The sequence below is a fragment of the Pteropus vampyrus genome, unplaced genomic scaffold, assembly GCF_000151845.1.
Source record: "Pteropus vampyrus isolate Shadow unplaced genomic scaffold, Pvam_2.0 Scaffold4, whole genome shotgun sequence".
Taxonomy (NCBI): Eukaryota; Metazoa; Chordata; class Mammalia; order Chiroptera; family Pteropodidae; genus Pteropus; species Pteropus vampyrus.
Window position 1 is genome coordinate 5,601,118 of NW_011888785.1, and position 13,668 is coordinate 5,614,785.

Here is a 13,668-nt window from a genome sequence, read left to right on the forward strand (position 1 = left end):
ATACAGTTCCTGTATTAATTCTCATTAAAAATATATTACATTTAGAGTTATACACTCATGATAATTGTAAAAAAACTAAAACATTTACTCTGCTCATCCCTGATATTTAAAAATTATACACAAAAAAGTAAAATTGAAGTAATATAATATTTGAATTTGTTTTCTAACAAGTTGCTTCCTTTTTATTTACCTAGATACCATGTTTTTTTTTTCTTGTAACTCAAGGATGAGATACTGATGAGCGTGTTAATTTAATATACACTGCCTACATATCTTGATTATAAGTTCGTTCAGACACAGGTTGTTTCATCACAGTTATTCTTGAAGTGAATTTCTAGAGTTGCTCTCAGATGTCTCTCTGGGTGTTGCTAGAGAAAATTCTCAGAGCTAGTGTCTTTCTGTCTTACATATTTATGACTTCTAGCCCATCTGAGCCCTCGGTTTTGCTTGTTACTCATCCTTGGTCAACTGCTTTCTCATTTTCAAAGAAGTAGTGACAAAGTCTTTTCTCTTTCCTTACTTTCTTCATCTCACTACCTCTCTGCTGGCCTTATTTGCTCTGAGTAGATAACTCATATCTCTACTACCCTAAGAAGGAAGACACCTGTTAACATGAATATCTATAAATCACCAATTCTCTATATATGTTGCAGCAAAGTGGCAGCCAGGGTTCAATTTCATCTCACATTGCCTTTTAAAATGGGATTTTTATTATCCAGCTTGGCATAATCTTTGCTTTGTGGTCTCGGGTCACATGAATTTATTAATCCGCAACCTATATTTAACAATTGTTATTATTTTACCATTGTTCTTTATATATGTGACCATGTATGCATGTATATACATATTTATAACAATATACTCATAATATATACTTTATTAAGTTGAATCTTTTAAAAGTAAATTGTAGATAGTATGACACCAAATCTCTAAATACTTCAGCAGGCATCATCTAAGATTAAGGATAGTTTTCTATACAATTAAAATAAAATTATTACACTTAAGAATATTAACAACAATTCCATAATATCAGTTATCATCCTATTTATATTTAAATGTCCACAATTATCTTAAAAATGTCTTTTATAGTTTTTGTTTGCTTGCTTTTGATGGTAGAGGTGGGTAGACAAGATCTATTTGAGATACTTGCATTGCCCTAGTTTGTTATACTGAACCATTTGATGACTATAATCAATTTACTTGACTTTTCATTGCCTCTTCTGTGCAGACATATGTACAACGAATATAAACTTCTCAAGGTATAAGGCATCTGTGACTCTCACCTTGGAGGCTACTTGATAGACATCTTAGTTTGATTGCTTGAGAGTCTCTTGGACTCTTCTGGGTCCACAGCATGAGATATGATAAGAAATTCTCGGATAAGGCACTTAATCTGGATTTGAAGGAGAACAAATATTTATATATTATAATAAGGTGGAAAAACTACAACCATGTCTTAGAAATGTTTATTTAGCTCTAAGCTTCAACCAAGAGCTGAGAAAGAAAAATAGTACACTGACAAAAAGCCTTAAACTGGCCCAAATGAAACTAGCATAAACATTTCCTTCACCACCTATTGCCCTAGTTGTACTTAGACTGACTGGGACTCAAGAAGTAAGGAATATTACTGAAATCAGAACGCTTTGAATGAAAATTCTACTAAATCTCTTATCAATACATCTGAGAAAAAACAGCAATTACTTCCACTGGATTCTTTTGTTTGTGGAGTAGTTAATCCAAGTTCATCCTCCAAGATTTTGTTACTTCTTTTGACTAAAAATTCACAGCTGTGGTATTTCTTTTACTTATATTATAGAAACATCTTATAAACAAAGTTGAATTCCTGGGCACCTTAATGATCTCTGTAATGGTCCTAGACCCCTTTTATCCTCTGTTCCACTTTTGGGTACATTGGATCCTTCTTGTTCATCTCCATACTGAGCAGCTGTAAATCCATTGAGGGCTCATTTACTTCAAAAGTTGCTATTTATTCCTTTGGTTCTTGCTGCCTTCCTCAGGTTCTAATTGGTAAGGATATAAGATATTATCTGAGCTCCCCACTTTTCAGAGACACACAAATGTCTAAGAACTCCTAGCTTCCCATCCAACTTTCCTACTCTCCTCCACCCCCACTACAAAAAACCTTTATCTAGTATTATGAGAGTCAGAAATTCTTCCAAATGTGTTTTAGTTCCTGTAGGAACAAGGCTTTTCTAATTCGGTAAACTTTTCTCTTTCTTGCCAGAAGACAACCTTTCTGATATGAGTCAGAAAAGTAGGCCTGATGAATAATTGAAGATACACTGTCATGAAGACCAGCCTCGTTTTCTATACAATTAAAATAAAATTATTACACTTAAGAATATTAACAACAATTCCATAATATCAGTTATCATCCTATTTATATTTAAATGTCCACAATTATCTTAAAAATGTCTTTTATAGTTTTTGTTTGCTTGCTTTTGATGGTAGAGGTGGGTAGACAAGATCTATTTGAGATACTTGCATTGCCCTAGTTTGTTATACTGAACCATTTGATGACTATAATCAATTTACTTGACTTTTCATTGCCTCTTCTGTGCAGACATATGTACAACGAATATAAACTTCTCAAGGTATAAGGCATCTGTGACTCTCACCTTGGAGGCTACTTGATAGACATCTTAGTTTGATTGCTTGAGAGTCTCTTGGACTCTTCTGGGTCCACAGCATAAGATATGATAAGAAATTCTCGGATAAGGCACTTAATCTGGATTTGAAGGAGAACAAATATTTATATATTATAATAAGGTGGAAAAACTACAACCATGTCTTAGAAATGTTTATTTAGCTCTAAGCTTCAACCAAGAGCTGAGAAAGAAAAATAGTACACTGACAAAAAGCCTTAAACTGGCCCAAATGAAACTAGCATAAACATTTCCTTCACCACCTATTGCCCTAGTTGTACTTAGACTGACTGGGACTCAAGAAGTAAGGAATATTACTGAAATCAGGACGCTTTGAATGAAAATTCTACTAAATCTCTTATCAATACATCTGAGAAAAAACAGCAATTACTTCCACTGGATTCTTTTGTTTGTGGAGTAGTTAATCCAAGTTCATCCTCCAAGATTTTGTTACTTCTTTTGACTAAAAATTCGCAGCTGTGGTATTTCTTTTACTTATATTATAGAAACATCTTATAAACAAAGTTGAATTCCTGCGCACCTTAATGATCTCTGTAATGGTCCTAGACCCCTTTTATCCTCTGTTCCACTTTTGGGTACATTGGATCCTTCTTGTTCATCTCCATACTGAGCAGCTGTTAATCCATGTGAGGGCTCATTTACTTCAAAAGTTGCTATTTATTCCTTTGGTTCTTGCTGCCTTCCTCAGGTTCTAATTGGTAAGGATATAAGATATTATCTGAGCTCTCAGATTTTTTCAGACCCATCTTGAGGATCTACCCAGAGTTCCCCTCACATAGTTAGTTGGTCCTGGGGAGGAAACTGGCATATACTCTCTGCTCCCCACTTTTCAGAGACACACAAATGTCTAAGAACTCCTAGCTTCCCATCCAACTTTCCTACTCTCCTCCACCCCCACTACAAAAAACCTTTATCTAGTATTATGAGAGTCAGAAATTCTTCCAAATGTGTTTTAGTTCCTGTAGGAACAAGGCTTTTCTAATTCGGTAAACTTTTCTCTTTCTTGCCAGAAGACAACCTTTCTGATATGAGTCAGAAAAGTAGGCCTGATGAATAATTGAAGATACACTGTCATGAAGACCAGCCTCAGTATATTTAACCTTAACTTTTAAGTTACTTTCAAATAAAATCTTAATTATATTTTTATTTTTTACAATGCATTTTTTCTTATTTCCAGAGAATTGCAAAATAAAAACAACACCATAAGGTATATCTACATCAAAAAGACACTATTTTTAGGAAGGAATGAGAGTTGAACTGGAAAATGAGAAAAATGAGCTGGAAAAACAGGCAACTTCAGCAATTAGTAGAAATTGTTTAGATATTGTTTAGATATCTTTTAGATTGAAAGATAATAGAACTTGGAGATGAGTTCTTAGTCCAAAATATAAATGTAATACATTGTCATTGTTGTAGAGAGGTCTGTGAAGCTGGCCTAAGATGTAAATCAGTCTACTTTGGGTGGATGAAATTGTACTTTGGATAAGTAACTCCACAAACTAACCCACTCTGCATTCCTTATTTTGTAAAAAGATGTTCACTTATTTAATGTAAGTAAGCAGAAAAATTATGACAAGAAAATACATTTGATGTTTATTCATTTATTTCACAGAGTATAAGAAACTTCTTTGATATTCATTTTCAGTTTGACTATTTTTTTCAGCTTTAATATGAACTTCTCTTTTTCAACAGACTCTGCCCACTTCAGGAGTTTCAGTCCCTGAGGTGCGTAAGCAAAAAAGGTTTTCAGACTTGCAATTATAGGTCATTATATGTCTTATGTTATTATAAAGGACATTTTGCATTGTCTCAGTGACTTAATGTTGTTTGTTTTATTTTTTATTTTTCTCATATTCTGGGGATCTTTATAGTTTCATGATAGGATAGATTTGAAGCATTTCCAGTTTGTATTTGTGACAAACAAGAAGTTATGTGAAACAAAGTATAGAGAGAAAAATAAAGCTTATTTTGCAAAGAGTTTTGACCAGCATATAAGAATAGTATCATTCTTATTTGTCAGTTAAAATATAAATACCTTTTAGATACCCCAAACAATTCAATCTTTTGAGCCACTAAAATGTAGCTTTCAATGTTAGTACTTTGAGAAATTCTTGCTCCCTTTGAAATGCCCATCACTTTAAAAAGGGTATATTGCATTAATCATTTAGCATATGATATTGTATAAAAAGCCATTTGAAAAATATAGTCACAGAATAAATGACTTATTTTGAAAATAAATGTAGGCATTGCCACAACATTTATTTTCAATAAAGCATTAGCTTTAACTTTGCATTAATGAATCAAAGCTTCCACTTTGTTCTGTGACAATATCTTATTTAATTATTATTATCTCTAAAGCATCTGCTCAAATGGCATTGTTTTCTTAAAATTATAATTGGAATCTGCTTCTTGGGGAAAATATGATTTATAATAGGTCAGTATGAATTTATTTAAGTGATAACCTAATTGAACAAAAGAATGCAACAATTGCACAAAAAATACACTCCCCCCATAAGACATTTTCTAATCAGTATAGACTACCTCATTAAATCTTTAAAAAATTTCCTTTTGTTACAAGGCCTTTACTTGAAAATATACTTGGAGATATGCTTGAAATAGAATGTTTCTAATCTAAGAGAAATATTAAACTGTGTTTATATTCTTTAGGTCAGTTGATACCATTATCACAATTATTATAAAATAGAGATGTGAAATTATACACTCAAGTGACAAAGGTATTAAGAAAGTGTATCATTTAGTCTAACTATTTAACTGTAAAAGAATTCATTTTATAAGTTCAGGTACTTGAATTTATTTTTGTCCCTACCACAGCCCATCAAGTGAATATAGGCACTATATTTAAGATTTAAAGTTTTTCTTTAGATTTGTTATTCTCCAAATATTTCCCATATTGAACCATATAATTTATATCATATAGAATGAATAAATGGACCAAAATCGCTGTTTTCATTATAGGCTTTTTTATATGTTAATTTTTTTGCTATAAAATTTTTAAAAGTTTTCACATACTGCTTTTTTTTTCTTGCAACGTGTATTAGTTTACATTAACTTAAAATTTTCACCATTCTCCAAAGTCGTTATGTAAGTTTATTTAAACTATATTATTCCAAAAGTTTTCTTAATCCCATGTGTAGATATATAAATGAGTGAGTGTGTGAACACATACACACACTAGCACACACATGCACACACACGCACAAGACAAGAAACCTAATATTCCACCATCAGTAACGATAGCTTTTTGGTTAACTGAAAATGTGGATAAAGTATGTAAGGAAACTTACAGAAGGGTAATATACATATCTTAAATATTTTACTTAAAATACGTAAATATGTATTAATTGGCTACACTTTTGATAGGATGCTACTATTTGGAAATGGCAGATAGTCTTTGTGGATGATGCTACTATTTGGAAATGGCAGATAGTCTTTCTTGAATATATCAAGGTCTGACCACCATGATGTTTCAATTATCAACTGCTTTAAAGTAAAACAAAGGCATTCCTATTTGCCTAAAGATATTTGTATATTCATGAAAGCAATTATTTCCAATGACTTTCAGTTGTTTTGAAGTATAACAAAAACCCAAAGATATCTGTGAAGCAATTAGTTTAAAATACCCTCAAATTTTATTATTAATTCTTCATATTTTTACAGTCATTGTATTCAAACCCAACTTGACCAATCTTCCTACACACACACACACACACACACACACACACACACACATATATCTTATATTGTGTTTTTCCAAAGCATGAAAGTTATTTTTCATAGAAACAACTTATTTTATACACACAATTCGATGGCTTGAGTAATAATTAAGTTACACAGTAAAACTAACAGGATAAATACTACTTGGAACTGGCATAAACAGACTGGGGATTATACAGAAATCAGTATGTTGATTATTTAACTGATAGAGATGATAAACGTGCACATATAAGAGAGCTGCCTCCTTGCTTTTAACCATGGCCATCAATTAGTATGGTTTACAAAGGGAGTGGAGAGTTAAGTGAAGTTGAGGTACATGCACACACACGTAATTTTATAATGGCACTACCATTTGTTTGTAAACAGCCATAGGATTTTGGCATAAACCTTCACGGCAACCATTTTCAACTACTAAAATCTAAGCAGCATATCCGTGTTAAATTTAATGATAAAATATAACAGTTTTTGTATTTTAAAAATTACTACCATTTACTGACTGAATTTTGTAACAGTACTTCACATTTTCTCAGTTTATCATCAGGTGAATATTCTCATTATATATGTAAATTAAATTGTGGCTTAGAGATAATAAATAACTTGCCCAGGAATTTAGAGCCTTTGCAATTTTTGAAATAAATTAGTTTCTCTGGACAGAGAATGTTCAAATCCCACAGTAAGGTCACAATAATTAAAAGTACAGCTTTGCATATGTCAGTAAGTTGGTTTCGCAGAGCTCGTAACCCTTATAAGCCCCAATGAATATGGTGACACTTCTGCTTCAGGGAGATCTTTTATGTTATGAATATCCAAGTGTTACCTTGGGTTAAAATTCTAGAGTTTCTGGTAAATTCTTGTGGCCTAGCTCTAGTGGCAGAAAGATCTAAGTCTCCATTCAGGCAAGTGGTGCAATAACAGAGAAAGCAAGTTCCAGGATTCCTTTGAAGGATGCTGTTGGCAGCAGAGCATCCCCCTCCCCCTCATTGTGGCTTTGTACCAATGAAGGTGCTTTGCTGTTGCCTGTCTCTCATGCTGAGATTGGACAAAAAGAAGAAAACTCTGTGCTTGAGGTAATCATCCCTTGCGGCTTGCAGTTTGTGAGTGATCGATAACAGTCGGCTTTAGTATTGCAGTAAACATCCTTTTTGTGAAAGCAGTTTGCAGCCGAATACAAATACTAATAAATACCCTGAGAATCAGCATGATATAAAAAAAGATTTTTTTAGAACACAGATTTAAAGTGAAGTCTTTTTATTTCATTTATTTCATCTTTCTGTTTTCTGCGAATGGTCTTTTCAGCTTTTCTTCTGCGTATATTATGGTGATTATTCTTTTGGAATTCTAATACAATGTATCCCCCAGTTAAGATCTGTTGTGCTACTTGTAAAGTCTAAGGATCACAAATCATTGAATTCTATATTTAAAATGTCTGCATAGCAAACACAAATGGTTGATATTTGAAAATGCTGAAATGTCAATAACTATTTTGTATTTTGTAGTTATATGTTCTATATTCTTTTATGACTTTTTTTGGTTAGAGTAGCTCTTTTCAGTGTTTGAATAATTTCTATTGATTAAATCAATAATTTTCCAACTCTTTATATCTGCGATAATTTTTCTGGCAGAACAAAATTTGTCTTAATTATAACAAATTTATTTTGTGATTTAGAGCCCCAAAACTGAAAAAAGAGAACTGAAGGTAAAGTGATGAATACTACTCCCTCTTATCAGAGAGCAATTTTGTCCTGAATAATGATACAAAATAAAGTTGGTGAGCTCTTCCTGAAACTTTTCAATAACTTCAACATTAGGAGTAAGTCAATTATCATAACAGAGCTGACAGTCAGGGTTAATTAACCCCAAAACAGGCTAGTGAAATTTTTGTGGACAGCAAATTTTCAAAGATGCAATTGTTTCCACATTTCTGTCCCTCATATAAAATAGGGAAGAAGCAGAAGTTTTACTCATGGAAATAGGAAAAATTATCCAACTACCCTCCTATTAGCTTATGCTGTTTAAATAAAATACAGCGAACATCTCAGAGAGACGTCTATAAAATTTGGAAATAAACATAAAACAAATGAGTTTAATAAAAAGAAAATCCTGGGAAAAATTATATGGCTATGAGTCTCTCCTATTGTAAAATTTTAAGCTTGATTAATTCTACAAATTCCACCCACTAAGCATATTTACCTCAAACAAAGAAACCAATGGTTTTCTTAGTGTGTGTGTGAGCATGTGTGTGCGTATGTGTAAACAAATGTTTACCATATTAGTATCGCCTAGATTATATAATAAAATTCTCATATAGATGATACCTGAGGATTTTTATTAACTTTTTATATACCTCTTATAATTGTAGATTATAAAAAATATGTATATTATATAATATTATCAATTGAAAACTCAATTTAGGGCTTTAAAATTTGTTTATATATTTTACAGTTGTTACCATAAAGCATTTGTTCAGTCTATACCACAATTTACTCAGAGAAATGACTTCCTGGAGAGACATGAAGCCACTTAATCAACTGCTATCCGTTAGTTGGAGATTCTTAGCACACAGAAATCTCCCTAGCTACATACATAGCTAACAAATAACATTAATAGATGATATAGTAACTCTTTACAGACACATACTTACATCTTAATTTTCCAGAATTATGTATATTAATAATCTGGTCAAATACCTAGTTCCAATGTGACTGACCAACTTAAGTTTTATTTAATTCTTATAACCTAAGCATTTTAGGAATTAAATGCTAAATAACAATTGCTGGATTATATGGCAGAATATAAGGTATTTAAGGTATAGTAGAATATAAGATATATAAGGTAAGGTATGTCTTTCACGTTATAGATTTTTATAAAATTTTATCATGTTTTATTTACCTGCATGCAAGAACCTAAAAAGAAGTTATTCCCATATTCACCAACAATATAGCAGTTTTGAACTTTTAACACTAAACGTAAAAATTGAGCTTTACTTCTTTAAACATATGCCTAATGTAACATAATGTGAAATATGTATATATACACACTAGAGTGTACGTACACACATACACACACTTTCTCTTTTAGAAATATGATAGACACTATGCATAATGGTAACATTAATGATCACCCAGATGGGAAAACCACACCTATTTTACATTATTCATAATAAATTTCATTTATTGAGCACATATTCTAATGCAGACACAATGTTAGAACTTTAAAAATTTTCTACTAAACCTTTCACACTCTGAGAAATAGATATTGCTATTTCTATTTGAATAAGAGTTCTATAAGGTTACATAATATTTAACTATCAGAGATGGGGTTCAGTTCAGGCTTTTTGACTCCAAATCTCATCCTGTAATTCATCCTTTCTTTGCATAATACTCTTAACTATTTGTGGACAAAATCATAATTTACAAGCTTAGAAAGAATGATCTATTTTTTAAAATGTCAATATTTTTGCCAGAAATTATGCTTATATGTAAGCATATTATTTTCCAAAGAATTTTAATTTCAGGAATCCTATTGTATCATACATTTTCAGCCAAACAAATAAATATCTATAGTGTTTTGCATCATGAAATTGCAAAATTTCACTTTTTTACTATCCCGATTACCATTTATTTCAGTCCAAGACGTTTTTGATTCATCTATTTTTCATATATTTAAAAAAAAGTTTTACAAGTCCAATAAAAAATATTTACTAAATTACAGAAATTGAAGTGATACTCTAAAAAGCAAACATAAATATCAGAAAATATATACTTGGATAAGTGATAGTAAAGTAGCACTCAAGCATTTAAGCACACATTGAAGACATTGCTAATTGATCAGAACAATCTTTCACACCAAGCCTAAGCATGACTCAAGATTCTTACTCAACATAATGCTTAAGGCAGTTTAAAAAAAAAAATTTTAATGTTAAGATTCATATATTTCTCCATTCACTTATCTTGACTTTTGTCAGGCACTGACCTAGGATCTGATATAGAACAATAGAACAAAGTCTTTACTCGTATGTAGCTTTGATTAAAGTGGAGGAAGAACAAATTAAGTAGTGAACATGTCATGTAATAAATTATGAACTTACAAAAGGAGACTAAAGAGAATAGAGAAGCCTAAGGTTTGACCAGAACCTTGAAATAAATAAGGAGCAAGCCCAAAAAATATATAAAGAGCTTTCTAGTACAATGCAGAGTGATTGCAACAGCCTGAATTAAGTGCATGATTGTTGTGATCAAGAAACAATGAGTAGTGGGGAGTCAATGGAGTGAGATGACAGGGATGACCATGGCTGTTGTACAGAGAATTAACTGTAGAGAGACAAAGATGAAATCAGGTTGAGCTGTTTGGTGATGGTTATAATAATTCAGGCAAATAACATAGTGGCTTAAGCCATGTAATGAAGGAGGTGGTGAGTAATTAATGTTTGGTTAGGGATTTATTTTCTATGGGAGTAGGCAGAAAAAAATTAGTTTTGGACCCTTTTAAGATTGATATGTATTTTAGATACTCATGTAGAGAGATGGAAAGGGCATTTGTGTATAGGAGTTAAGGTACAATGGAGAAATCTGAACAAAAAATATAAATTTAGAAATTGCATTAAATAATTTAAATTTGAAGCCTTGGTTTAAATGAAGTTACCTAGGGAGTGAATATAGATGGTGAAGAGATTTTCAAGGGAGAGATTAAGTGTTTAGGACTTTAAAATTGGAGAAGGAACCAATGAAGGGGACCATGAGGTAGCAGTTAAGTAAGAAGAGAGTGAAGAGAAAGAAATATCCTGGAAGCCCAATGAGGTACGTTTCCAAGAGGCGAGAAGACACTAATTCTGTTCATTGCTGCTTAGAACTTAAGAAAATGAAAACTGACCAACAGGTGTTGCAATGAGAAAGTCACAGGTAGTTTTAATAAAAACTGATTTGGTGAATTTGGTGATTTGGTGAATTAATGATGATAAATATTTATTGGGTTGGGTGAAGAGCATGAGAGGAGAAGAAATAGAAACGGAGCAGACAAATACGAGAAATGTTTTCCATTACGGTAAACAAAGGAGTTAGCTGCAATGGATTGTGAGTTTTAAGGTTTATGTGATCCTTGATTTAATAATAGCTTAAAAGTCCATCATGAATTCGTCTTCAATATTGGATGTATTTATAAGCATTATTTCTAGTGCTTAGTACTAAATATTTTAATTTATGATCCTATATTTATCTTTACCATTGTTTTAATAAAATTAGCTTTAGTGCACCTTAATGACTTTTGACAGAGTCACAGTTGGGCACGTAGAGATAATACAGTTTGGATTCTTTTCCCATCCTTTCTTTAACTGATACATTGATCATGCATTTATCATATACATTGACCCATTTGAAAGCAACAGATTTCGTATTATTCACTAGGAATTTGGTACCAAGTCTGTAGCCATGAAATTCTTCTATATGTTTCCCCTTTCAGTAAAATAATTCAATAATTTTATAAAAGGTATTTTTTTTCCTTACAGGAAAGACAGGCAACAGTGAAAAAGGAAAAAAGTGCTTCCCAGCAGCCCAACAAAGTGACTGACAAGAACAAAATGCAAAGAGCCAACTCTGTTACTGTGGAAGGACAAGGCCTGCAGGTGCGGTTTTTAAAATCCAAATTTTAGTAATTCTTCTATTTGTCACTTCTGTGCTCTTAAAGAGGCAGTTGTCAAGATATCGACCTATTTATTTAATGTGCAGATTAGCTCAATAGATGACTTCAGAAAAATCTTTATTAATTTATCAAGTGTCACTTTTATGGTTGATTAACAGAGTGATATTCTGATTAGTTTAATCGTTTATGACGTTAATGTCCATTTCAACTCAGATTGGTAAGAGATTTCTCAATCTGGTTTCTGCAAATTATTACTAAATATACACATTTATTATATATGTATATATTATTTATTTACAAGTATATTTTGTCCAAATATATTATTATATATATTTGGAAGAGTCATTTTGGTGGCAAAACATGTCTTTAGGAAAGAATAAAATGTACTCTACCTATGTGGATACTTTTATTTCTAATTATATAATAAAAATAATGAACTGAATACATTTTATTTATGTCTTTCAAAATTTAAGTCAAAATTAAAATCACCATATCTATTTCTAGTTTAAGTGAAAATAGGCAGCTCAAAATCATGTTTGTAGTGCTTTAAAATCCTCTGAATTACCCCTAAGGTTTCTGACATTAAGAACAAATTATATTTCCTTCTGTGTTTTAAAATCTCTTACAGATTAAATGTGTTTTATTTATTTAACTCTGTTTCTCACTCCAACATAAAAACTATCAATGAAGGCATACTTTATGAGACTGTGAAGTTCATTTTCTTATTTTCCTACCTATGTGTTTCTCTCTTCCAGTTTTCAGTTTCTTTTCTTAAAAGTATGCTTCAAGTTTCATGTTCTCCAGGAAAACTTACGATTTACCACACGAAGATATATAATGTCACACACTTTCATTCAATAACATGATTTTGTGTCTTCCTTTATCATCAATTATTTTTTCTGTGAATTATGTCTTTACATTCTTTAATTTGAGAACACAGTTCAGAGCACACAGTAGCCTAAATGCTAGCTTCTTCATTGTTTTGAGTATCTCATTGAAAATTTAATAACAGCTTAAATATTAAAACCAGGTTACTACTTTGTTTTGATCTAAAGAATACATTATGAATAGAAAATCTATTATGAATTACTTAAATATAAAAAGAGGGAATTATGAATGATAAAATTATTACATTGCATAGAGAGTATAAAAGTTAATTATCAAAAGAAGAAATCAGGATCTTCACTTTTTTGGAAATCATATTTCCATGTTTAGCAATCTCATTCGAAGTCCCAAATAGAAAATGTAATCACATTTTTGATAGCAAAAAATTTAATTAAGTGATCCTATGACATTTTTAGTGAAAAAAAATCATTTGTAAATTTAATATGTCAATTGAAAATATTGATTAGTTTAAATCTTTAGTCACTGGGTTTCTAAAATGAAAATAATGAAAGAGAAACCTAATTTTAAAGTTCAAGTACATTTCACAATTGGCTAGGGCTCTTCTCAACATGGAAGGAAAACATGCATCATTTGTTAAACAATATATGTTAAGCACTATGGTAATATTTTATGCATATTAAATGGATTCCCTCTAAAACAAAAGATAATTATTAGTTCTTAATTTTCTCAATAAATGTATGATAGATATCATTCTTATTAATCAGTA

General features: G+C 31.3%; 1 protein-coding gene across 1 annotated transcript in view; it reads left to right on the plus strand.

Moving 5' to 3' along the window:
• Positions 1 to 13,668, plus strand: part of DGKB (diacylglycerol kinase beta) — a 551,422-nt gene that overhangs the window by 159,872 nt on the left and 377,882 nt on the right. The window contains exons 13-14 of the mRNA XM_023532508.1: positions 4,380 to 4,412; positions 11,923 to 12,039. Coding sequence (XP_023388276.1) covers positions 4,380 to 4,412; positions 11,923 to 12,039 — 150 coding nt within the window. The remainder of the gene's footprint in view (positions 1 to 4,379; positions 4,413 to 11,922; positions 12,040 to 13,668) is intronic.